We start from the raw sequence: 27,895 nt of genomic DNA on the forward strand, positions 1-27,895 counted from the left end.
CACCAATGGGTCTTCAATGTAGCGGGAAACTCCCGCACCCGAGGCGTCCTTCCGCTGGGCCCTAAAAAAAATTGTATACTAGTACAGTGATAATGGACGTCATACTAAACTCCGAATTATACACAAGAAACTAAAATTAAAATCGTACAAGATCTAGACTAACAAAGGCAAGAGGCTCCTGACTTGGGACAGACGCTAATAGGACTCCGAATACAAATAAAGGTAACTATAAATGTAATTATTTATAAATATTTCGGATAACAGATATCCTTCCTCAGTGAGATTCTGACATTTAACATCAGAATCTCACTGAGGAAGGATATCTGTAATCCGAAATATTTATAAATAATTACATTTATAGTTACCTTTTTTTGTATTTGGAGTTGTTGTGTACACTTTTGAAGGCGTTTATTTATTGTAGATATATATACCAATACCAATACCAATACCAAATTATGTATTATAGTGACATGTGTTTTATGACAATATACAATATTTCAATAAGAAGTTGTAATTACATGTATCAACACCCGGCTCGTTGGACCTATAAGTCACTTCAAACATTTATACATAAAAAATAATAATCATTTAACAGCGGACAAAGTTAGAATTTATGTTTGATATACATACATATATATTGTCACGGCTTAAGTAGTTTTGTGTCCAAAAGAATACCCAACGAATTTATAATAAACTCATCATATAAACCAGGGTTGATATGACTCAGTAATGCCTAGGTCACATATTCACGGATCACCTTGCCTGATCCACTACAGATTAAATTTCACGGGTGTTCACGGAAATGCAGTTTCGGTGGTCCGATACGGATACGATACGGATGATCAACGGTATGCCTATAGGTTTTGGCGTTACTACCACGGATAATGAAGGAAAGGTTAACGAGTTCTTACGGTAAGACACGGTTTAATATGGTCATGACACGTTTAGTACGCAACAACAAGTGTCGGCCGTGTGTACTGCGGATAAACAGCGGTTTGCTATCGTATAGGTAAGGGTTAGTAAGATTTAGAACAGGCTGAAACGGATTAGTACGAACCGTCACATTTCTATTATTAAGCTATGGGTTATCGTTTCTTTATGGCAGTTAATCGTAGATTCTTTTTTGTTGTTGTTGAATAAATTATTTATCTGTCTGTTCCCTGTGGTTTTCTTCGTAATCCGCAGACCAACGACATTGAGCAGTTCTTGGAACGGATTTGGGACTATTTTTTGAAAGTTCTTAAATGTAGCTGGATTTTCCGCACACAATTTAGATAGGGGGAGCTCATACTGGCCATGGTAAGGAAGTCAGTCCCTAGTCCTCCGTCTACTCTGCCTTATCTCACCTCTGCAGCTAAATAAAAAAGTAACTTCAATATCCATACAATGCCAGCCAATTGCAAGCAGCAGTTGTTGATTATTCTGTTAGATAATTTTATGAATACCTCAACGGTAAGACACAAAATAAATTCGGCCCTATAAGAATGGAGTATTTATAAAGAAGCTTCAGATCATTTTGTCGTGGACCAAAATATTCCGTAAAATGTCGTGTTGTAGCGTGAGTAAACCGTAACAGACTTTCATAACCCTGGCTGATACCTAGCTATCCGTAATGCAACGTAATGAAACCGTGCCGTTCCGTGATACATTTGTAACAAACCGTATTGTATACTTACCAATACGTGGTAAAACCGTACTAGTACGTAGTTCTACGGACAAAGCTGTAGAAATAATTCGGGCCTTCAAATAAGAACGGACTAATGCGGTTTTTAAAGGACTAAAACGGTTTAGTACGGTCTTATACGGTTCAGTACGGATATACTACGGTCGTATTATCCGTGGTCAAAATTTGCGCATGTTCAAAATTTGTCAAGGATATACAAGTACTACTACGTATAACAACGACACGGAAATCTACGGACTAATACAGATTGCCACGAATGATGCCGGTTCGTATATTTAGCTTATCCGGCGTCAAATCCGTGAATGTGTGACCTAGACAATACTCAAATGGCAAAATGCTGAATAATGAGTTTGGGTACTTGCCAATGATATATTTTTATGTGAAAAAACAAACATGTAACTGATACAGATAGAAAATTCTTAATGTATTAAGGTTAAAAAAACTATTTTTTCCGTAATTACATTCTAAACGAAATGATTTGCAATCGTTACCGTGTATACACACTTTGAGTCACTTTCTTTCTTAAATCAAAAGCTGACTTATCGGTTGTTGAAGTTTACGGGTCTCAAGTAGTCACTGTTGTCACTGTTTTCGTTTGACCAATAATTATCGACGTCTCCATATCTGATTGGATTCGAAAGGGATTGAAAACTATTTGGATCATTTAGAGACTTGGGAACTGTCTCGATATCTGTTTGATCATTTGATGGTACGTTTGATTCTGATATACTTGCATCTCCGTGTCTGTGCATAAGATCACTGAAAACATATTTTGGATCTGTCCTAGAAGAAGCTAATTCATAAAATGGATCCAGATATACTGAATTTGGATTATACATATTTGTAGTAAGCTCCCATTCTTCATCAATTGTATCATATATGGCTGATACTGTTGATATTCGCTTGTCAGGTTCTTCAAACGGTTTTTCACTTCTTTGGGTAGAGTTGTGATGTCGACGCAAGAATACCAGTATCAAAACTACGATACCAATAATTACAACAACACCAACAGTTGGATAAATGATAATCTCTTTTGAGATGACACCTACGATTAAAAAAAATAAAATGCATTACGTTGAACTGCCTTGATCAAGTAAAATCGACTCACCCTACAGCAAATGAAACTCCGAAATGTCAACTGTTTTATTTAAAATTTTGTACAACAATATCCTGATTTGTCCTTATTGACTCATTCACCTGTTTTTTAACTTCAGATTCATTTTCAAAATTCTAACTCTCACAAATATAAATCCCTAACTAACCCTGAAATAGTCTCAAGGCAATCATCATACACACCAATCACCTGCACACGCTGATCACATTATCCTTGATGTATTTGTCTCACGCAGTTATTGAATAGATTGTTTGACAAACACAAATGTAGAAGCAGAACCAATTGCAAAGTATGTTGAGAAAATCTTCAATATGGATTGATACTCGAGATAACAAGAATGTGTCCAAAGTACACGGATGCCCCACTCGCACTATCATTTTCCATGTTCAGTCAACCGTAAAATTGGGTAACAAATCTAATTTGGCATTAAAATTCGACAGATCATACCATAGGGAACAGGTGTACTAAGTTTCAAGTTGATTGGACTTCAACTTCATCAAAAACTACCTTGACCAAAAACTTTAACCTGAAACTCGCACTTTCATTTTCTATGTTCAGTGGACAGTGAAATTGGGGTCAAACGTCTAATTTGGCTCTATAATTAGACAGATCATACATATCATGAGGAACATGTGTACTAAGTTTCAAGTTGGTTGGACTTCAGCTTCATCAAAAACTACCTTGACCAACAACTTTAACCTGAGGCGGGACGAACGGACGAACGGACGCACAGATGGACGACCGAACGAACGGACGGACAGACGGGAAAACATAATGGCCCCTCTACTATCGTAGGTGGGGCATTAAAATGAAATAATTCTGCAAAAATCTTCACAGTTTTGTTTCAACTATTGTTATGCCACTGTAGTCAGCATTATAGGGACATAGAAAGCGCTCTCAAATTACACCATATAAATACAAAGGTTTTCATTAGGAACCAACCATTCTTCGATTTTTTGGGGCAGAGGGGATCAATTATGATTAAAACTAACAACGGTTTGAAAAGATTGACGAAATTCTGTGTTTGTCTAATATAAATTCCAGATAATATTATGGTCCCTATTCCTCCTTACAGTTCGTTTACTTAATTGCTGTAACACCGACATGTCGAAGGATAAAAATTGTTTAGTTTTAAAAAAATGTATGATTACTATTATGAGTATCGTTACGTTTGTTTCTGTTACACATGTAGATATTGATATATGCATTGCATTGTTCTATTTCATTGTCTTTTCATTAATCTTATACTGAAAACAATTTGCTGCACAGGTAAATACAATAAAAACTTGAAAGAAATCGTATTTTAATGATCTTAGCGAAAAATGTAGTTATAAGTATTGAATGTTTCTTTTGGTAATTTCATAGGGTTGTAAAAGCGTTGAACGTGCGCAAAATGTAATTCGGTCAATGCTTTAACACTCCAATAAATTTACAATAAATAGCATTCAATTTGTACACTTAGCATAAAGCTATAGTCGCCGTCAGCTGAAATTCGTAGCGGTTATCGGTAAAAATAATCTAAACTATCAATCGCGTTCACTCGAGATATAGTTTTTCACATTCCATTCATAAATCGCAAAAAGAAAAACCACTGCTGACCTACCTTTTAAGTGATCACACTGTAATAATCCTGACCTTCACATTTTCCAGAATATTTTCCATTGTAATTCCGCCATCTTCGTTTCTATGAGGATCATTTGTTTACATATGACATTCGTCACTGTACGCAGTTTCCTGAAATGTTCCTTTCATTGATGTGATAAGGTTTCCCGCGCTTTATGCAAATTTTATGAAATTGAACTCCACGGAAACACTTCCGGTAAAAACAATGGCTGATTCCACCATTCAAAATCGTCTATGAAAAGTGAAGGTCAGGATTATTACAGTGCGATCACTTAAAAGGTAGGTCAGTAGTGGTTTTTCTTTTTGCGATTTATGAATGGAATGTGAAAAACTATATCTCGAGTGAACGCGATTGATAGTTTAGATTATTTTTACCGATAACCGCTACGAATTTCAGCTGACGGCGACTATACACAGTTATTCATTTTTGGGGGCCCTTTAAAGCTTTTAGCCAAGACTCCGTGTTGAAGACCGAACTTTGACATATAATGGTTTACTTTACTGTTACACATTGTGATATGGATGGACAATTGTCTCATTGGCACTCATACGACATCCTCTTATGTTTAGTATGATTTCTAGTTCAATACTGATAATATATACTTCACAAACTACAATTAATTGCAAGTGTTCAAAACATTGCTACGAAAGTGAAGTTTTCTGTAAACGTACCGTGGTCAATTTGTCGGTTTTTTTCATTGTAATCTTCATCCGGGATTTGTGTCACATTTTCTGAGCTTGAATGGCCTGGAAATATAAGATACAGGTGCATCATTTAGTTACCGAACCCAAAAATGTTTATTAGTGAAATAATACACATTCGAGATTATGAACTTCTGTAAATTATTTTTTCTTGAAGATTCAAAAATTTTCTACCTTAGAAAGATGAAAATAACTAATGAAATTAACTTTTTTCATCAAATACAAGATTCATTAATATTATAACAGATATTCAAGTATACATAAAGCAAACAGTTAATTGAAATAATTTTACACATAGCTTAAATTATTTTACAGGCTTAAGTATTTATGTCGGAGACAAAGTTTAAGTTGTTTAATTTCCATATACAATCCAAGTGCAATTACTTTGTATTAACGTACTGATTGGTTGAAAATCAGCGGCAAAGTATATATCGACCTGTCTGTAACTAAGGGCAGTCGACATCTTAAAATTCCGAAAAGTTTTTAACTGTAATTTTTACACCAATAAGCAAAAAACTCAATTATTTTTTTTTTACTTTAATCTTTAGTAAATTTGATTAACACATTTATATTAAAGATAAATACATCAAATATTTATATGAAAAGTTCTCATTAACATTAGTTTCGAACATTTATTATGGCAAATTTTGTTTGTACACATATTTCTTCAATCCGGATATAATTTATGCCTTCACTTGACCGTTTTTTTATATTAATTGCTTTTTTTACAAAGTAGCTTGATTACATGTGTAGTGCTTTAAATGGAATATACATTTGTGTAGAAGCAAAGGCTTTTTTTCAAAATATTTGTTATTGATAGATTATCAATATGCCGTTACTCTCTTTTGTTGTGAATATTCGTTTGAAATTCATATGTGTTATACAAAATATATTTACAGTAACATCGGATGCTATTTATCAGATAATTCAGTTGAAGACTATTTTTTAAAAATCAGGTGTTTATGATTAACATGGTGTTCGTCATACTAACATCTAGTTTAGTTTGCGGAATTTTCGTTTAATGAAAACATGGAAAATGTTACACCGAAATAATGATTTGTTCACTTTGCATTAGGATGAAGATAACTGTATTGTTTGAAGCTTTGTGGACGAACATTGAAAGTTTACTGTGACAAATATCTGTTCACACCCTGTGTCGCCAGATAAACTCAATTTGAGACAGAAAAATTATACATGTACGTCCGCAATATTTCAAATACAATACAGGTATCTCTTGAACGTGCATATGAATTTGATATATAGCAATAAATATATTTACTTGTAAAATCTACCGACGTTGTTTCTGTTCTTAATGTTTTAGCTTCTTCTGTTGATGCTTCAATCAAATTTTCTAGTTAAATTATAAATACATCAGTCAATATATGTTTTGTAAAACAATTATATGTATATTTTTTTTTTTATTTAATCATTTTGAATGAAATGTATCTAGTTAATGTTGTAGATTTATTCGCAATTCAAAATCATATGAAAATACAAACAGACAACTGTCATGGAAGTGAACAAGTATACGGGAAAATATGTTTTATTTTATTTTCTACAGACGTGATAGTCATGTCATCTAACTCTACGATATACAAAAAGGAAATAAGATTAACATTGTCGACAAGTATCAGGGTGTTCAGGTCCTATAAACATCACATGTGTCACATTAGGAGGAAATTCTTCAACGGAGGGAAATATATCAAAAATATATAGTAAGTAGTGACAAACTGACAACTTCTAAGTTGTTTCAGTAACAGTTTGTGAAATTTTATTTCATCAGTTCGTCGTTTTCGTCTTTTAACAGACATGTAGTCAACCATTACAATTTTTTTGTCAATTTGTTTTGGCCTGAAAGCTTAAAGCCTTAAGCCTCTTTTGTTCAATAATTAATTTCTTTATTAGTTGATTTATTCATGTACAAATCCATACTCTCCGTTGAGTTTGTGCAAAACTAAGTATCAATCGAAGTATTTTGAGAATGCCAACAATTAATGTAAATAACACTTACCATGAACAATTATTGTAACTTCAATACTTCCTGTTCTTGCAGTATCATTTTGATGTGTAACCGCGCATGAATAAATACCAACATCATTTTGAGATACAGCGTTGATTGTGTATGTTTGATTATTTGTAATGTCTGAGATAACCCCTTCAGAAAGACGTTTCCAAACAAAATAACATTTGGGATGACATATTGCGAAGCAAGTTACAATAAAGCGACTTCCTTCTGTAACAATCACTGATTCGGAGTCTGTTGAAAGTCTTATAGATTCAGGACCATCTGAAACAAGACAAAACAGATAATAAAATAGCTATGAAGTTGTTTGCTTTATTAAGTTATATTTGTTTTGTTCATCACAAAGTTTGAATTTTGGTATTCCATGACCAGCATGTCTATTTGAAGAGGTGACAAAAAAAATAGAGAATTGTCAAAAAGCAAAAAGTAATGAAAGGTACCAGACTTAGAATTTGATACGCCAGACGCGCGTTTTGACTACATAAGACTCATCAGTGCCGCTCATATCAAAAAAGTTAGAAAGCCAAACAAATATAAAGTTGGAGAGCATTGAAGACCCAAAAATCGCAAAAAGTTGTGCCAAATACGGTTAAGGTAAAAGAGGGACGAAAGACACCAGAGGGACAGTCAAACTCATAGACTGAAAATAAACTGACAAACGACATGGCTAAGAATAAAAAAAATCAAACAGACATATAATAATACAGAAGACAAAACATAGAAAACTAAAGACTAAGCAACACGAACCCCACCAAAAACTGGGGGTGAACTCGTGTGCTCCGGAAGGGTAATCAGATCCTGCTCTACATGGGGCTTCCGTCGTGTTGCTTATGTTATTACAAATGCGGTAAAAAATCTTATTCGCTAGGTCACATTCGTGAAAAGGGAAGGGTATTGTAGTTACGACATAAGGAACATATCTGATATCATCTGTGAAACAGTTATTCCATAACGATCAACCAACTCGTGATGGCGTCCGTAAAATTGCGAAGGGATGATTTCAATTTCACCATTTGGAACTCTTTGTTTAATAAATTCATTGTGAGTAGTAATCCTCTTTCAGGGAAATCAGGATAAGACATACAAGCTCGGGATAAGAAAATCATTAGCTTTTCGAATAATTTATACTTTTGCAAACAGCTAATTTTTAATACTGACCATATGATTGATATTCATGTCAACACCGAAGTGCTGCCTACTGGGCTGGTGATACTTTCCCAAAAAACTTGAAAGCTTAGTTTATTTTTGTTATGCCAATGAAGCATGACTACTGCTTAATTTTACGTAAAACAGAAATTATAAAGAAGTAGATGGACAAAACATATACGGTAAACTAATCTATAAGACCCACTTATATTTAAACAGCTGATACTTACAGTAGGGATCTAAACTGATTGTATTGCTGGAGGCAGAAACTTTCCCTCTATCGTCAGTAACGGTACATGATACATCTTTGCCTTTATCAGACTTTGTAATGGGATTTATGCTTAATGTATTGTCCTGTTTAATACCGACTGCAGACCAGGTGTATTGCAAATGTCTTGGAAGATACATAGGATGTCGTTTAACTGCAGATGAGCACTTGAATACACTTGTACTTCCAACAAAAGGTTGTTTATCATATGTCATATATGGAGTCTTGGGGTTCTCTAAAATTCAACGATAGAAAAATTGTATATTTTACAATTTGCATTGGCAAATGTTGATAGGAAAATGTACTGCTAAAAAAATGATATCATAGACAAGTTTAAATACAAATAATACCTGGCCTTATGAAATATTTTTAAAAGCTCAAAACACACATCATACAAATGGAAAACAAGTGTCCTTAAATGGTACAGTAGGACGTCAAACGTATTCCATAAACTTTATAAATTAGAATTTGTAGGCACAATATTATTCCAATATGTTTGCATTATTGATGTCATTAAGTACTCGAATGCTCGAATATCGCTGGGTAGGAAAGATTATCGAATTGAGGAATGATATTCAACGTCGTAGTAATCAGTTTCCTGTTCAAACATTGTATCCGTTCATTTACTAGTATAATATTGATGCTCGTAGAAACACCCCTTCGAGCATCTGTCCTATATAGGCCGACATTTCTTACTTAACGTGTCTTTATGCAAAAAAGACACGTTGTATTCTGAACTGATTTTTAATTAATTGTTACACTAGTGTGACGAAATATTGTACAGCCGTTCTACTTGTATTCTTCTAAAAAAACCTGTTGTTTTATCTGGTTTGACTTGGTTGTCATTTATGTGCAAGAGGGGTGAAAGATACCAGATGGACAGTCAAACTCATATATCGAATATAAACTCAAAACGCCATAGCTAAAAAACAAACAGACCAACAGACAAATAATACTAGTAGTACAAAAGACACAACATAGAAAACTAAAGACTTAGCATCCAAACCCCACAAAACACTGGGGTGATCTCAGGTGCTCCGAAAGAGTGAGTAGATAATGCTCCACATGTGGCACCCGTCGTGTTGCTCATGTTATTACAGCCCGGTAAATAGTATAATGCGGTAGTTCACAATATGTACGCATTCAATTATTGATTTAATTATTGTTTAATCTTGTAATGATTTCATATAGTAAATGAGCTATCACCTCTGTATTTTATTCTGATTATCTAGTCCTAAGACAATTACTAACATACATCAGTTTTTGTATTCTCAGCCTAAACCATGATAGTAATGTAGGGGCTGTGTAATGTCTGTTAGACAACGAAACATTAATGTAAAATATGCACAATTGATTTCCGTTGTGTTTGTTTTTCGGTGTGTACTCAATTATCATTTCGTTTAACCATCGACTATTAGAAAGTGTTACCTCCTGGTTTTTATAGATGCCGACTTTAGTGACATTTGAATTTATAAATTATGTGAAACATACCAAAATAATGTATGTGTACTAAACTATAGTCATGTTGTGGAGAATAAAATTGAGAATGGCAATGGGGAATGATTATGTGTCAAAGAGACAACTACCTGACCATAGAACAGACAACAGCAAAAGGTTACCAATAGGTCTTCAATGCATATTTTAAGTTTTTGTTGTCGTAAAGCACACAGATGGGTTCCAGGATTGATCCCGTAGGTAGTTCTTTCTTTGGGCAAGTCTGACACCTTGAGGTGTGTTCTATGACAAGAAAATTATCTGACTTATATACCGTAAAAAAAAACAGTATTTCCTACAAAATAGTTGCAGAAGAAGCCTGCTATTACCGACCACACTAACGTGGAATATTCTTTACTATTTGAGTTCAGGTTTTAATACGCCCTAATTACTCGTGATACAAACCTTCGAACTCATTATTTAAATACAATAATTTCTTTTTACTGTAACTTCACTGAAACATGATATCTTACGGGTTGATTTTTTCAAAAGAAAATAACTATAAATAGGCATATAAGTATATAAATGTGTGTAAACATTTGAGTTCAGATGTATTGTAGACAAAATATTTGAGCAAAAAACAACATATATATGTGTACCTGTAATCACTAATAAGGCACATCCATCAATAACTGTGATGTCGGAAGCTGGTGCGGACTTGTACAACCCAACGTCAGATATTAAAACTTCTTGTAAGGTGAACTGAATATTCAAGCCATTTTTATTCAGATTCCTGTATTTCTGGGGATTATCAATTGGATTTTCATTCGCAAATATTTTTTTCTGTGTGTCTACTAGACTATCAAAATATACATCAACACTTGGGCGATCTGTTGGAGAGGTCCAAGTTATGTTTATGTTTTTATTCGGGTCAGAATAAACCAGGTTCTCTAGAACATAAAAACATTCCATAAAAAAAAACAAAAAACATTTAAGGAATGACTGTATTATTTTTTTCTGTCTATAAAGAAATAACATAAAAAATTTGGTGCACACTGAATAAGCGCGTAGCGGGTTATTTAACAGTGTGCACCACATTTTTTTATGTTATTTCGAATAGACAGTAAAAATACTACAGTAATTTCTTATAATTTAATTCTAAATTCCATTTTAAACCGTAGAAAACCATGAAAAAACGTTGATTACGTCACGGTCACATGACTAAATTATGTATATGGGCTGATAACAAAATAACGTCAGCCAATCAGAAGACGCGTTACATCCAAAATTAAATTATTGAAAAATGAAGTATAGGTTAATGATTTCATATTGAAAACACATGTTTTTTTTGTGTAAATCTTAAACTCTTGCTTAATCACTATCAATTTTAAGATGTGAAACAAAACCTAATTTGAATGTTCTTGGTAAAATTTAATGCTTCGTTCTACTGTATGGACAACAATAATCGTTATTATACGGTCTAACTAAAATTGACAAATTCAGAGTTAATAATTTAAATCTCGTTCTTGTATCAAAATCTTTTACAAAATCATAAATATTTGTATACAGAAAACTAGTTGAATTGATTTAAGGATTATATTTACAAAGCTATTTTTATAACTTTTGTTTCAAATATAATTTGTATGAGTACCGGTTTTATCCTATCATACTTATACCCTTAATTTACTCAATTAATCAACAAACCTGTTGCCCAAAATGTATGTTCTACTTTAGGGGACCATCCGTGCATACTGTATTGACATCGAAGTTTTATTTTATATCGATGACATTTCTGCAGCTGAATTGCTGTAATCGTATGTTTAGTCACTGGATAGTATGTACTTCTGGTATAAACTATAGAAACATCGTTATCATACAGTTCGAGTTCTGTTTGCACTATATAATCTAGGTTCACTGGAAAATTCCATGATACTTTAACACTCGTTGAACGCACGTCTATAATTACATCTTTAGGAGGTTCTGCAAAATAACATTTATAAAAGATATGAGATTGTGCAAATGAAAACAGTAAATGCTGTTTGGTTGGTTTAAGTGAAAAACAGCGTTTTGTAAACTAGCATGATTAAGCAAAATCCATCAAATAGGCGGTGTCTTTTAAATGGGTACAATGAATACAAAAATGTTGGACGTATCCATTTTCGACCACTCAAAGTTGTAAGATGCAACCAATTCTGTTATTTTTATTTTTTTTGCAATGTCAAACAATTGTACTGTTTAACGTCACAGATAATATTATTATTAATATCCCTGGACCTAAAAATTGTAACGACCATGGTAGTCAAGTAGTCATTATGAAATCCATAAAGACTACACACAAACTAATTGAACGAGTAACTCGTGAATATGTGAAAAGTAATTTGTTTGTCTTTGTTACGGAAAACGTCTATCCACTAAGTTTGGTTACACTCTACAATTAAGCAAATGTTAGTAAATAGCTAATTAGAAATAAGATTCACTTACCAATAGTGACACATGTCTTATTATCAGATGTCATTGCATAAAAATCAGGACACACGCAACCAGATAATGGACTTTGATCACTACTGTAAGTCGGTAATGGAACACAAATATGGCTACAACCGCCATTACTTATTTCACAAACATTTGTTCCTACAAAACATATTAAACAGTAAACGCATTACCGCTGCGTGCAAATATTTTATTTGTTCTCTCCGATTGTCGCGTTTACTAGTAAAACTGGGTGTATTATGATCATGATGATAAAGATTTACGAGGTAAAACAGAAACAATCTGATGACTATTTTTCCTGACCGTAGATTTAAGACTTTTGTCCATTAATCATTTATGAAAATTTTAAATACACATTATTTTCTTGTGAACACATCTTTCGATTTCGAAGTTTGAATATAGAACAACAACTTTTTTAAAGTAGATTCTATCAATTTTCATAGTATTATTTTAATTTTGATTACAGAAATTGGATTTTCTATGTTGTCAACAATATATATAACAGAAGATTCATCAAGGCAATGCTTGAAATATATGTAGACGACATAAAATGATTTCTAAACATTTTGTTTTAAGACAATTTCCTTGAGATCATTTCAAAAGATGGGACGTAGTACATTACGGCACGGATACTCATCTGAAGTACACCCATCAGACACATCACAAAACTTCATGAAATTACATGGTGCAGGTATCTAGTTTAAGTCAATGTATTTATCCTTGACTTTTTTTACACACAACTATTATTACATTTATGAGATATACATCAACTGAAACTTAAATCACTCATCTTTCAAATTTCCTCTGCATATATTCTGCATGTGTATTACAAACTCGTACTGACAATATTGAAACTTTTTTTTTTTAAAACAAACAAAACAAATGATATTCAAAAGAAGCGGGAACGAACGCGTCAAATTCATAATTAGTTCATATAATACAATTGCCTATTTTTTTTGTTTGAAAATAGTCACCTTTAGGTTGCACTCCATCTGCAAATACTTGTATTCCCATCGGCGATCTTATATAATTTGCAACAATCGAAAAATCCCGCCCAGTGTTTTTGTTTACTCTGCATATACTTCTGTATTCCCAATTAGACCAATAAACATAACTTCCATACACCACCAAATCAAATGGTTTTGGTAACACATTTTCATTTTTAATCACGGTATATGTATCTGTTCCATCAAACCTTGTACTTTTAATTTGGTTTAGGGAACCATCTATCCAATATAACCTTCTTCCAATATGATCTACAAACATCAAAACATCTTAAGCGGCCATAAACTTCATTTTAATCTGGGTAAAACTTTGCGCACTTACATTTAAACGTATAAAGTAGATATCAATGCACCTTTTTTCTACAATTAAACCTACAAAACGTGTGATGATATTTTACTGTGTATTCAGTCCATTGAATGAGTATTTCAGACGCAATTTTGATGTATACCAATTGATTAAATATGGCAACCACTGGCATGCAACAAAATGTGGAGGATATCAACAACAACAAAACCTTGAGCAAGGTTTATATCATTGCCTTTGATATAGATTTAATAACTAAAACTATCTGAGTGATAAGCCTCTTGATCTATTCTGCATGTGTTATAATCCTGAAGAAACGATTAATTCAGATTATAATGTATTTATTTTGGAAACCGGCCCTTCGATGATGTGAACAGATTCTTACTCACACAGAACAAATCCATTAACTCATGCATCCAAGTGAACCACCTGAAATGTCTAACGCGTTATAGAGGTATGTGATATTGAATTCCTAACAACATTGGTGTACCAAGCAAGCTTATTATCAAAAATCTTATAGAAGTATCGAAGAAACACATGCCACCACACAATAGACGACAAAAAACACATAACCTAAATAAGTAAAGCGTGAACTAGCATGACTAGGTAAGGCCCTGACCAAAATCTCAAAATCAACATTTTTTCTTTGTAAAAAAAAAACTATTCAGGTGAAGAGGAAATCACAAGAAGAAATAAAAATCATCAAAACAAATGAACAAATCTTAAAAACAAACAAATAATAAGTCAAACAGACCGACACATGAGACACTAATGTTTCAATTTAGCTAATAAAATCATTTCATTTTGTGTGATAATTTACATAAATGTCATGTATACAGGGGCATTATCTTAACACATTTGGACTAATGCTACATTTACCAACCAACGAAATGATAGTGCTCTAACGGTCCTCAACCATTAAAGGCAGGACTTTAAATATACAGTCTATCTAAACAAAGTTTATGTAAGAATATATAAGGATGCTTATATTTGTTTTTATATTTTTAACTTATATCTAATAATTATGTTAAACCTTAACAGAGTTTAATGCTTAGATTAAAAGACAATAGACTGTCAAACGAATGCTTTTTTTCCGGAATGAAAAATGTATACATGTATGTAGAGCAAATGGTACAGTTTATTAAGGCCTAGGTTGGCTTTAGAATAAAAAGCACTTTGCATCTTAAAAATTTGAACAGTACCCACAAAATTCGTTCCTTACATCTTAAACGACAAGAACATTGTACTTAATTTGTTCTTCTGTGTATGAGTTCAAAATTTAACATGTTATTTATATTAAAAGAATACGAGTATAGTTAAATGTAATGTTCTTTCTTTTGTGACAGTTTTTCTAATTGATATTTTAATGAACTAAATTGTAATGTAAAATACCTATTGTCAATCCGTTAGGCCATTTTATATCCGAGTTAATAATTATCCGTCTATCTCGTCCGTCCATTCCACATCTTTCTATTCTCGATGAGCTCCCCCAGTCAGTGAAAAACAATAAACTAAAACAAAACAAAACCATTAAGTGATCTTGAAACCAACATCAATGGTTCTATGAAAAAAAAGCGTATAAAGTATTCTTGTATGAGTCAATGGTTAGTATGTTAAGCGTATGCATATAAAGCATAAACATACATCAGAAGTCGCGCATATATAATGAGAATGATAAAAAAAACTAAGTTTTACTACTGTATAACATTAATTTTCGTGGGGTTAAAATTTTGTGTATCCATAGGTAAGTTCGTGGAGATTAATTTTCGTGGTTTTTAAGTTTCAAAAACAATTATGTAAATGTCACTTTATAATTGACAATACTCAATAAAACTGATCTGAACTTTCGCCGATTTGAAAAAATCAATAATTGCCTTTCATAGTTACAGTGAGCACTAATCAAGTGTTGTAACCTGCACACGCTAATTGGCTTTTACACACCTTTGATGTTTTATCAATGGACAATGATTGTGTAATAAATGTATTACGACTTGAGGGCATTACATACGCATTAGACTCTTAAATGACATTTATTGACAGTTCTTGATCATTATTTATTACTGTACAAACAAAAATTAGGATTATCATCTGATTTAAAGAAAACCTTTGAATATCGATGTCTAATAAATTAACCTATTTATTTCATTGTATTCATTTATGTTCATCAATTATATAATGTCAATAAGATTTTGTCACATCATAGAATAATGTAAATCGACAGTTAAAATTTCGTTGGGGTTTTAATTTCGTGAATAATTCTTATCCACGAAATAAACGAAATTAAATCCCCACGAACATTTCTGCTTTTACAGTATTATTGAAAAACACCATGTCATAACTCAGAGCTACTATAGACCAGTCAAACAAAGATTTAACCTCAAACTAATTGCAACAGAAAATGTTTGAGTTCTAATCTATAGAATTATGCCCTTAATTTTCACAGAGAAAAAGTCCCATAAAATCTAACTTCAGGAAAACTCAAAATCAGCATTTGTAATTTCCTATGGAAATTAACATTGGAAGGGGAGATAACTCCGCAAAAATGAGTCAGTTTTTGGTTGATTTTCTTGAAATTTATGTAAAGTATGATACTTTGATGGGATTATAAGTTGATATTTGACTTAATTGCACAATCGTCTGTTCATGAAATGTACAAAACTGAAGTGATATGGATAGTTTTATATTTTTGTGCATTTTTTATTAAAGGAATTGCAAATTTGAAGCTTTGTGACCATTTTGAAAAAATAATGTGAACATTTGGTATTGTTTATATCTGTATATTATATTTTTTCAGCATCTAACTTGTCTAAAGAAACTTTACACCACAAAAAAAATAATACATGCTTAATCATTTGTACTCAATTTGAGATTATTTACCTTGACATGTTGAGAAATTCAATAAATTAACAACTAATGAATTCCGAAATGTAGATTATAGCTTGATAAAAGATATGAAAACATCTTTAGAGTTGTTTGTTATATATTCTGATGAATAGAAGCGGTAAAGTTATAATTTTGTTCCAATTTTTATTGATATTTCTGCCTTTTTTGCAAGAGTTATCTCCCTTTTCAATGCAAATCTCCATAGGAATTTTAAATGGTGATCTGTTTAGTCTTCCACAAATAAGATTTTAAGCGACTTTTTTCTGTGTATAGTTGGGGTATAATGCTAAAGATTAAAACTTGAAAATCTTCTGTTGCAATATCTTTCAGGTTAGGGTCAAATTTATGCTAGATTGACTGGACCACTAGAAAATATTATACTTTAATACATTTTTCATTTTATCAGTTTAACAAATACTTTTTTTTTATATATAGACTTCGTTTATTGAAATCCCGATAAACATAATAGAAAAGATAAGGCTGGTTATTTTTAATAAATAAGAAACATGAATACGTATGCTTCAAATTGCATGACTTATCATGAATATTTAGATATTTAAGAATTTGACTGTGGAAATCTTACACATATTCGCTATTTTTACAACACAGTAATAAAAAAAAACTCAAAATATGGAAGTGGTTTTGTCCTTTTGGGTTTTTTGTACCTACTGATTCTACAAATCTTACCAAAACGTTTGTACAGTCGTCCTAGGACATTTTCACAGCTTATTTTTTTAATAAAAACAGTCTCCCGTGATTTTGCAAGGACTTATTTAATGTGTGTTTAACTTATATATTTGAATATTCTTCTGGTATTTTTAACCTCCCCTTTATTCTTTAATAACAATTGTTGTTAAATATTTGTTAAAACGAGAATAATTTTTTCCCTGAATTTAAATCGTAAAATCAATGTCTTTATCCCGGATGTAGGCTTCGTTTCAACATTCCAATATTCAAACTCACCCAGTATTTGGATCAACTACAAGAGCCCTTGGTTCTTCCAGACTACCGTCATTTTTAATGATTGTTTTTCTGTCTGTTCCATCAAGTCGTGACATTTGTATATGGTTATGTCCCGTATCTGTCCAGTACAAAAGGTTATAAATCCAATCAATAGCTATCCCATCTGGAACATCTACTGTTTCGACAATAATGTCTTCAACATCACCAGAAACGGACGTTCCTGTCACCGTACTCCTAAAAGAAAGAAAAGTAAAACTGGAAAAAAAATCTAGTGCTATTTTTGTGTAACAATTGTTTTTTAATTGTTTTTTTTTTTTCATTTAACATGTTGTATTACATTTTCATGTTTTTGTATTCTGAGTTCACATCATAGGTTTTATTTTTTATTTTTCTTATAGTTATGTTCTCACACAATAATTGCGTTAAATTTAATTTGTAAAGTGGGTTTTTTTGCCAAAATATCAGCACGAGGATTTTGTATTTGTATGTGTATTTCTTTTTATCTCAACTAACAATGAACGAAAATGATTAATTGAAATGATGCGCTATGAAAAGAAATCAAATGCTATATATCTTTATACGGATTTTGAGAAAGTTCATGTAAATAGTAAGAATATAAGATGTCTTCCTCGTTTTGTTTAATTGGACTTTCCAAAATCTTACGTCTCGGGATTCCCGAAAACTTTGAGTTTTCAGTGTTTGATTTTAGGTTGAACATCTGAAATCAGCCCTTGTTTTCGGTGGGGTTAATTTGTCGTAAGTCGAGTATTCCTGATTGTGTTTACTGCAATTTGTTCTTCGTAATTGTCATGGCATTGTCTGTTTGCTTTACACTTATGAGTTTGTTTTTCCCAACAGATATCTTCTCCTCCTTATTCATGAGAATGTGTTTTATCATTTGACTCTTTGTTTGATTATCCGAAAATAATTAATGATAGTATTGTGAATGCAATAATATCCATACCTTGATATCTTCTTGGCGCGTACATCAGACCAATATACGAATCCTTTCTCATAATGAATGTCTAGATCTACAGCATTAGTTGTTTTAGAAGCAATTGTCTCCGTAACATTAGTCTCAAGGTCAATTCGTTCAATGGTGTTGAGATTAGCAAAGGTTACCCATTTACCAGAACCTTATAAAAGCGTAAAGTTAGTATGCATAATATAGCCTTGATTTAAAAAACAAAAGACATTAACTTGATTATAAATACCTTATTATCTCAGTAGTTCTGTATAGTTTTACAAGTAGGAATTTTGTTTTAATGACATTTGCCTTGATAAATCTTATGAAAGCGTAGACAATCATTTTAGATTTCGAAATATATATCCCAAACACATAAAACTGATCCGTATATGAAGTCTGCCTTACATGGTGGTCTTTTTCAGCGAAGATCAGCTGTTGAAGTCATTTATACGTTTAATGAAAATATTGTGAAATCAATCACGTAACGCTCGAATAAAAACAAGTGCAAATGTACATCTCTATTGGCCATTTTACATGTTGAAATTGAAAGTAAACAAAAAATTCAAAATATACAAAAATATATATTTTACCTCTGTAAAGGCATGTTTTTTCATCAGCTTTCAGTTCAAATCCATCCGCACATGTACAAATAACTGTATATTGTGGAGTTGGCAGACAAAGTTGTTCACAACCACCATTGTTTGAAAAACACAGATTAGTACCTAGAATAACGCGAAAATACGATGAAAGGTTGATTGAATTTATCATGTGTGATATTATATACAGTGCAATTAATAAGTTCACTCGTACAATTGAGTAGGTTGTTTAAGGTTGCATTTCTGTAAATATTGACAATGCAATTTCCCATAGGAACTTCTTTTACGGCTAAAACTGTACCACTTTTACTATGAAGTTTTGAAAAAAATCTTATCCTAGAATTGAAAGTTCATATGCACCACAATTTTTTTCAAAGGTCAAAATATAGGGCTGTGCGGCATATTTTCAACGTTTATATATCCTAAACTTCTCAGAGTATAAACTAACACTAATGTTCTTAACTACCCCTACCTCGAATGAAAGGTTACCACAAATTTCAATGTAAACAATATGCACGTGTCTATTTACTGGTTATATTCCCAAGTTATGTCTCTGTGAGATGGAACATAGAGAGTATAACTGGGAACCAGTGTGTAAACAAAATTAATTTTTCTATGGATATTCAAGATCTCCCTAAGTGGCGTGTTTTGAGAAACAGCTGTATTTACAAAGTCAACCTTAAGGGCATACGATACAGTTTTGATCCCATATTTCAATTTTGCTGACAATTTGCATATAGGCTATTTTTTGCCTGATAAATTCAAATATGTAATAAAAAATATATTTAAATCTGCTACTTTTTAAGTAAAATGAGGTAAAAAATCATTGCTCAAAGTTCGGTTTTGTGAACGTAATGTAATATTCCTTTCGATAGAAATACATAACTTTTTTGTTGAAAAGATAAACACAAGCTGTTTTTTTTTGTTAAATTATTAATAAATTCTGTTCTATATAAATGTCCTTTAAATTTGTGCAATTTGTTTTTCAAATAACTCATATTTATCAAATGTTCACAAATGTAGAAAAAAACGTCATTGTTTGCCGTATATTTATCAAATTATGAAAAAAATGCAAAAGTGTGTGTGTGTAATTTTATTCTTTTCGTAGTTATTTGGTTGTATTACAATAGAATACTGCATTATGTATTATAACTAATAATAAGTGAGTTGTAACAGAACCAACTTTTATCGATATATTGGTCTATAATAAATGCCCCTCTTTTTTTAGCAATTACAACGTGTTTAAGTACAGTGTTGCAGTTTTACATGTTAAGTTTTTCCATCGTCTGACTTTGATATATAGTGTGTTTACAGTTGTCTGTTTGTCTTTTTCCTATTTAGACATTTATTTCCGACCTATGGGTTTGAATGTACTTTTGGTAGCTTTTGTCTCAGTCGTGTAGAAACCTCTTTTGACTCATTCTATTTAAGACTTTATATAACGATTAATTGATTATTTCAAAAGCAGATTGTTTGGAAGGAAAGAACATTTTTATCGATAAATCTATTAAAAACGTATTATTTATTACACAACCGTCATCAAGTAATACCTTTAGGCTGATTATCCTCGCTGTAAACTTTAATTCCTACAGGTTGATCTGCATTTGCTCTTATTATTTGGAAATTCGAACCATTCTGCTTATCTACGCGACATACACTATTGTTGCTAAATTGGGTAAGGTATAACCAATTTTTATACACTACTATACCCCACACCCATGGCAAATTGTCTGCAGACAGCATCATAAGTTTCTGAATATCTGTTCCATCCAACTTTGATGATTTTATATGCTTCAGCAGAATGTGATTGTCCGTCCAATAAAGTCGGTTTGTCGTAAAATCTAGATAATACGGTTTTGAAAGAAAGACAAGTATTTGCTTTTGTTTATTCTCAACATATGATCGGAAGAATACACTACAGTTATTCAGTGAAGAACATTATCCTAAATATGCTACTTTTATAAATTGTTATTTGGATGGATAGTTGTCTCATCGGCACTCACACCACATCTTCCTATATCTATCTTTTGTTGTTGGTTCTAGTTACGCTTATAAGCATGATATATATGTTATGAACAAATTGAAATGTAGGAAATATTTCAATAGTACAGGAACCAACTGAAACATAACTTTAGATATCACCTGGAGATCACTAAAATGTCCTCAATACTAAATATATATCTATTTAATATGTTTTTACTGAACGGTGTTTATTATGTCATCACCGGGACAAACAGAATGATTAACCAGATACCTGTGTTATTTGAAAACAACAAAATACACAACAAAAATCGATTATGAAGATATTTTCAAATTAAAATATTGTCTTTTGACTTGTATCGGTTGAGATTTCTTATATGACGCCAGGAAACCTTAGAATTACCCAAATTCATTTGACCTTTGCTCGTCAAATTCAGATCTGAGGGCCTTCGCCGCCGAGTGGTCTAAGTCGTAACTACTGTAATCACCAGGGAGTCAACATTTAGGTTGTGAATCTTAATTGACTAAATATGGCAAAATGAGCAAAAACTGCATACTATTTATAACTTATTATGTTTATTCTGAAAAGAACATGTGTGCCTATTTTGATGTTGGTGATAAATTGCACTAAGAAATACCCAGATAAAAAATGTACTTACTTTACTCTTTTAGTTACAAATAGTTCAATATGTCATTATCCAAAACACATTGTTATCTTAACATCCCATGTAGTTGTACTAAACTTACCAATTGACAATCCATTCGGAGAACCGATATCAGTTGTCACAATGGCTTGTCTGTTGCTTCCATCAAGGCCACATTTCTCTATCTTTGGATCGTCCACATCAGTAAAAAACATCCATCTTCACATACAATAAATGTTTGTAGTTTTTTATATACTTTTATTTAATTTGTTTAGGTTTATTCATAACCTATGTAATTTTTCTATTGGTGAGACTGTATGTTAGTTTATTAATCCTCTGTGCTGTTTTTTTCTTTTGATTGGTTCTTATTGCATTGGCGTTTTACCTAATATATTTCTATAGTCATTCAGTCAGACGAACATTACTTTGAACATTTCAAATTACACAATTGAATCAAAGATCTCTTTCGAATTTCGTGTGTAGTAATGAATTACAGGTAACTTGATCATATTATGATAGTGCTATGTTATGCAAATTCTCATACAGTGTAACCTGTCTAATCCGACATCTTAGAAGTCCAAAATCCTGCTTTAACCGACACATTTTCACATGTGTCTATCCTTACAGAAATAACATGAGTATTCCGACACCCTGATTCATCTGACATTTTTTTCTGGTCCCCAGGTGTTTCGGATAACACAGGTTACACTGTAACTTAGTGTGTGTTTCCCTTGTATCTGTTCTTGAATAGAAATAATGTCTACGCAATTAGGAATATAAAAAAGGTATCAAGAAGTTTGCTCAAACACTTACCCAATATTTGGGTAGACAATAAGTGCACGGGGATATACCAGTTGAGTACTAATTATAGTTTTTCTCTGTGTGCCATCTAACTCAGAGACCATTATATGATCATGACTTGCATCAATCCAGTAAAGATGGTCGTATATCCAATCTACAGCAATTGCATCCGCCAAGCTTAGCGAATTTGTGATTATGTCGAACGTATCATTTGGGTTGAACAGATTCATTCTATAATAAAAAGTGACATGATGTAACGTTGTTTACGATGTGAGAAATACATTAAAGTTGCTTTAAACTGTAAATATCAATGAAGTATTTTAGGGTAAGACACTTGTTTTGACTTTTTTACTGGTTAAATAAGGCAAACTAGTCATTGGTATAGTACCTGTGTCGAATCATTAGTAGTCAGTTCTTGTTTTTCTACAGTAAAACCCACCATAATAGTTTTGATCACTGAATATACGCATACCCCCCAAAATATTGACCAATGATTCCACTAAACAAAACTGCTTTATGGTCGGGTTGTTGTCTCTTTGGCACATTCTCCATTTCCATTCAAAATTTTATAAGATCATATCTGTTAATATAGGCTAAAATTCAATTGTAATGATTAAACGTAAGGGTACCCAAATTGCACCTATTTAAAAAGTTTTTCGCCTACGTTTACGTATTGAAACCAGACAAAAGTGTATTTTGTTAGCTTATCCCTATTTACAATATATTGTTCGACCAATTTTATTTTGAATCCAAATTGAATCATAGAAAAATGGGTTTGAACTGACTTCCAAACAATTCATGATTCTTTATTGTGGAGTACCCAATATGCATTCATGCTTAAATCATATCTTACAAATCATATAACAGATGTATAGTTTAATGTCTTACAATATTTAGTATTATTTGACATTAGTCCATGGTTACTATCAACCTTTTTTTGCAGTGACGTTAAATGTTTCTCTGAATACCTGCTACAAATGTGGTTGTTTGAAAAATACATAAAGGGTTCTATGTAGCTTTAAATAAAAATGCCAAAAAACAAGCCTTATATAAATAAGCTCATCATATATACCAGGATTAAATTTTGTATTTACGCCAACTCGCGTTTGGTCTACAAAAGATCATCAGTGACGCTCGAATCCAAAAAAAAAGTCTGTAGTTAGAGAGCATTGAGGACCAAAATTTCTAAAAGTTGTGTCAAAAATGATCTAATGGGATGAATCAAACATTTCATAGTAATATTGTAATGTACAATATCAAATCCTTTATTTGTAATCCATTGAGTCATTTAAGTGTACTGATTAGTTGACTGAACAAATACAACGTTTAATAAGTCTTTACTGATCCTGTTTGAACTTTTAATTATGCATGCACATGTTGTTGGTAAAGAGATTTTTTAACAAACGTAGAATAAAATATATCGTTTAATAAAGTTCAAGTTAGAAACAAATGTAGCGTTTGTACTAACAAACGACGAACTACAAACTGTAGACGCATCTTTAGCGAATGCATAGTTTGTCAAAGTTTATGTAAATTTTGCAAACGTATTTTAGAAACAAATGATCGAAACACGTGTGCGCTTAGTCTTTTGCATCGTTTGTGTTAGAAAGAAATGCACTCAATATGATATTTACCTTGATACCCGATCAGCTTTTTGATCAGAGTAGAAAATAAAACCTGTGTTAAAATGATAGTCTAGTGATACAGCACCAACCATGCCCCTAACTACCGAAGTGTTTTTCCACGTCTCCACTTCTAGCCGATCGACTGTTAACCTGTTGGTGTGCATTACCCATGGGTTATCATCTTCAATAATTATAAGATGAAAATGAACATAGTAACTGCAAATGATACTTAAAAGTCAACATTTCTTGATATAATGTTTAGTTACTCAATGATTGAAATGTCAATCGGAGTTCAATATTTTATCCCACATCAATATGTATGGTTATGCATTTCATATGGAAGGCAAATTAAACGTAAAAATTCCATAGAGTTTATCGTCATGTAAAGTGGTAGACACGTAGTTGTATTAAACTGTATGTTTACAAACATTGCATTTGATCCAACTGTTTGCATAACAGTGTACACGAATCTTAAAATAACAACCATTAAACTCAGTGAATTTTGTTTGAAAAGATGATCTAGATGTAAAATTGTCTTTAAAAAAGGACGAAAGATACCTGAGGGACAGTCAAACACATATACTGAAAGTAAACTGACAACGCCATGGCTAAAATTAAAAAGACAAACAGACTTATAATAATACAGGAGACACAGCATAGAAAACTAAAGACTAAGCAACACGAACCCCACAAATACTGGGGGTGCTCTCATGTGCTCCGAAAGGGTACGTAGATATTAATATATAGACAATAACCAGCACGTGTGTTTCAGCTTTGTAGATTTAAGTAAACATGATACATTTTTAAGCTCTGTCTCCAATGTTTTAACCAATAAAATGTAATTCCAAACTAGAAGAACATACAAAGATGAACTACTGTGAAACAGTATATTTCCCCTGTCACGGAATATGAGTCCATCGTTAAAGCGTATTAACGTTGACATTATTATATGATAAAAACTCTTTAATAACACTATACAGTTATACAATTAACAAATCTTTGTCGAAGTCATTAGTTGTCACCCATCTATCCTATTTATTAGACAAGGAAGTTCTGTTATATGTACGACTGCGATGTCTTTGTTACACCCATTACTACTAAGTGCTCAATCAAGCATAATGAATTCATTTACATTGAATGTCATAATTTGAATACACATACAATTGTATGTTTGAATGATAAAGGCATATGTAATTGAATTAACGTATATACTTGAGAGATTTAAGTAATTGTAGTTACTGCAAAAATGACAGTATTATATCTTGCATGTTGTTTATTTTATAAAAATTCAATTGTATAAAAAAACATCAAACAGTGCGAAGAAACAAAACATTACTCCTTGCGTTACGAATGACATAACTGTTATCTCTTTTGATATCATTTGTTCATGTCTCATTTTACATAATTGTTATATTTAAAAAGTCAATAATAAACGATATATTTAAGAACTCACAGACGAATAACATTTGCCTTTATTGATTAAATTTGTGAAAATATATTTACCGTTTATCAAATATTAATAAGTCCATTATAGGGTTTTATTAACCAATTAAGTACATTATTGCCAAAAATGACTGGTTATTAACAATAACATATTTTCTGTAATGGCCCTGTTTTTCTGTAATGGCCCTGTTATTTCTGTAATGGCCCTGTTTTTCTGTAATGGCCCTGTATTAATGCACAGATTGTCTGTATTAAGCTCAGTTAGGGTTTTTAATAAAGTTTATAAAATAAAGTTGTAAAGAGTATAATACCTTTTTGTATTTTATTTAATTTAGTAACCATCAAAAAACATTAAAGAACCATATAAAGGGATCACTGTTCATCCTGTTTTTCAACACATAACTTCTATCATGGTGAAGTACAATTTGTTTTTCAAACTAAACTGTCATTAAAAGAGTAAGAGAGTACATCAAGTTGGCAGCAACATATACACTTTTTTCAGTTGGTTAATAAATGTATTAAGAAATGGGTGTTTTTATAATGGCCCTGTTATATTCCTTGGTCAGTAATAATGACCTCGGATATCTGTAATAGCCCTCGGCGTTGCCTCGGGCCATTACAGACTTCTCCGACCATTATTTTTTTACAGACCTTGGACATATAACAGGTCCATTATAAAAATACTCATTCATTAATACTGTATTACTGTCTGTTTGTGCTTAAAACTAGTAGTGTTATAATTATATCTCTTTAAGGCAGTGTCTCTCGTATTTTTAATCAGTATTTGTTTTCTTCATATATTTTTCCTCTGACGCTTATCAGCTACACGGTAAATAAAAAAAAATCGAGCTATTCTTCAAATGCACTAAAAATTCATGGTTTTACGGTTTTTAAGTGGGGGATAACAGTCTATTGCCGTACCTCACCCAAGTGCTGTATACAGTCGCTTAAATGGGTAGTCTGTTCAATTATAAAATACTTATTCGCGCTCTCTCGTAATGATATGTTTATTCTGATTCCTGGTGTTAGTGCACTTGGTTCACTGAGCTCTCTTTACGTTGGATAACTCTTGTAACAACTCTTTTAATATATAGGTTGCCTATTTGAAGTTTGAAGTCAATAATTACTTTATTACGACTTAATATATCAACAACAACAAGTAATTCTATTTTATATGTCGTAGACGCAGTGAATGCTGTAAATCAAATTATATTTTTGGTATGGTTGTCTTGAATATACTTCTTGACTGATCATTGTCCCAAGAACTTATGCTGCGCATTTTTGTTTTATGATTTAATATCTGTTTTACTTAATATATCATTATGGTACAACTACAATTATTTATTTGTGTCTGCACAATTTCACATACATTATTTAGTGCATTTTATTTTCGTTGAATATTTTGAAAAAAAAATTAAAACAGAGAGAAAAAATAGTAGAACAACCTTTAGAAATCATTCAATGTCTGAGGAGGTATTATAGATAAATTAATTAATACGAATGATTTAATATACATAATTATTTAGTACCTACCTTTAGCTAGTACAATCAACTTATTTAGTATATAACAGCAAACAACCAACAATTGAAAATATCGTTTCAATGTAAATGTGTTCACCATGTTATTTTCAAATCAACATATTATCCAATACAAAAGATATTAAAGTTGTCCCACAGAATGCACGAAATTTATCAAATATTGCACTAAATGGTATAAAATAATGACATAACTATGAACACTTGCACGTTAGTTGTTTATGTAAAAGTGAGATTAAAACATGTTAGCAGTTTGTAATTGCTTTCAAACACATGTAATGTATTGAAATTTAACCCACTGTCGCCTCGAATCGAACTAGGAAGTAATTATATATAGGTATATTAATATTAGTTACATAGTCTCAAATCACCGTAGTACATACCCAGTGAGGTATTCAGATTTTTAGATGTTAGGCAACAATGAGAGGAGAGACGGAATATTGTTCATTGTGTCTATCTTTTTTTTCTTTTTTCGTTATTTTTTCGTCCTCTTCTTTGATGTCCTCTTGGTGTGTTTGCTTGTGTTTTGGTTTGTAACTCGGATTTGTTTTCTCTCAATGGATTTATGGCATTTGATCACCGGTTTACTACTGTTGCCTTTACATAGATTTTTTCCCACCTATGAATACAATTAATACGTCAGCGTGTCTTTCATGTTATGCTAT

The 27,895-nt window shown here is 32.0% G+C and overlaps 1 protein-coding gene across 1 annotated transcript; it reads right to left on the reverse strand.

Moving 5' to 3' along the window:
• Window positions 1–411: 411 nt before the first annotated feature.
• On the reverse strand, window positions 412–27,465 carry LOC143044784 (low-density lipoprotein receptor-related protein 5-like). Its single transcript, XM_076216944.1, has 18 exons — window positions 27,228–27,465; window positions 24,261–24,432; window positions 22,639–22,857; window positions 21,929–22,044; window positions 20,752–21,042; window positions 19,196–19,327; window positions 18,603–18,774; window positions 17,639–17,872; window positions 15,185–15,303; window positions 13,459–13,740; window positions 12,476–12,625; window positions 11,699–11,974; window positions 10,654–10,944; window positions 8,523–8,795; window positions 7,135–7,410; window positions 6,403–6,474; window positions 5,094–5,168; window positions 412–2,729 (listed from the first exon to the last, which is right to left on the reverse strand). The coding sequence occupies exons 1-18, from the start codon at window positions 27,313–27,315 to the stop codon at window positions 2,224–2,226; spliced, it is 3,744 nt and encodes a 1,247-aa protein (XP_076073059.1). The 5' UTR covers window positions 27,316–27,465; the 3' UTR covers window positions 412–2,223.
• Between the last annotated feature and the right edge of the window lie 430 nt (window positions 27,466–27,895).

This window comes from Mytilus galloprovincialis, chromosome 9, assembly GCF_965363235.1.
Source record: "Mytilus galloprovincialis chromosome 9, xbMytGall1.hap1.1, whole genome shotgun sequence".
NCBI lineage: Eukaryota > Metazoa > Mollusca > Bivalvia > Mytilida > Mytilidae > Mytilus > Mytilus galloprovincialis.

What these genes read in the sequence shown, in the direction of transcription:
- LOC143044784 (XM_076216944.1), bottom strand. Translation starts at nt 27,315, where the DNA reads ATGGTGAACACATTTACATTGAAACGATATTTTCAATTGTTGGTTGTT. An exon ending in ATTGTCTACCCAAATATTGG is followed by an intron (nt 22,045 to 22,638) that starts GTAAGTGTTTGA and finishes TTGTATGTGAAG; the next exon opens with ATGGATGTTTTTTACTGATG. An exon ending in AAACCGACAAATTGACCACG is followed by an intron (nt 2,730 to 5,093) that starts GTACGTTTACAG and finishes TTTTAATCGTAG; the next exon opens with GTGTCATCTCAAAAGAGATT.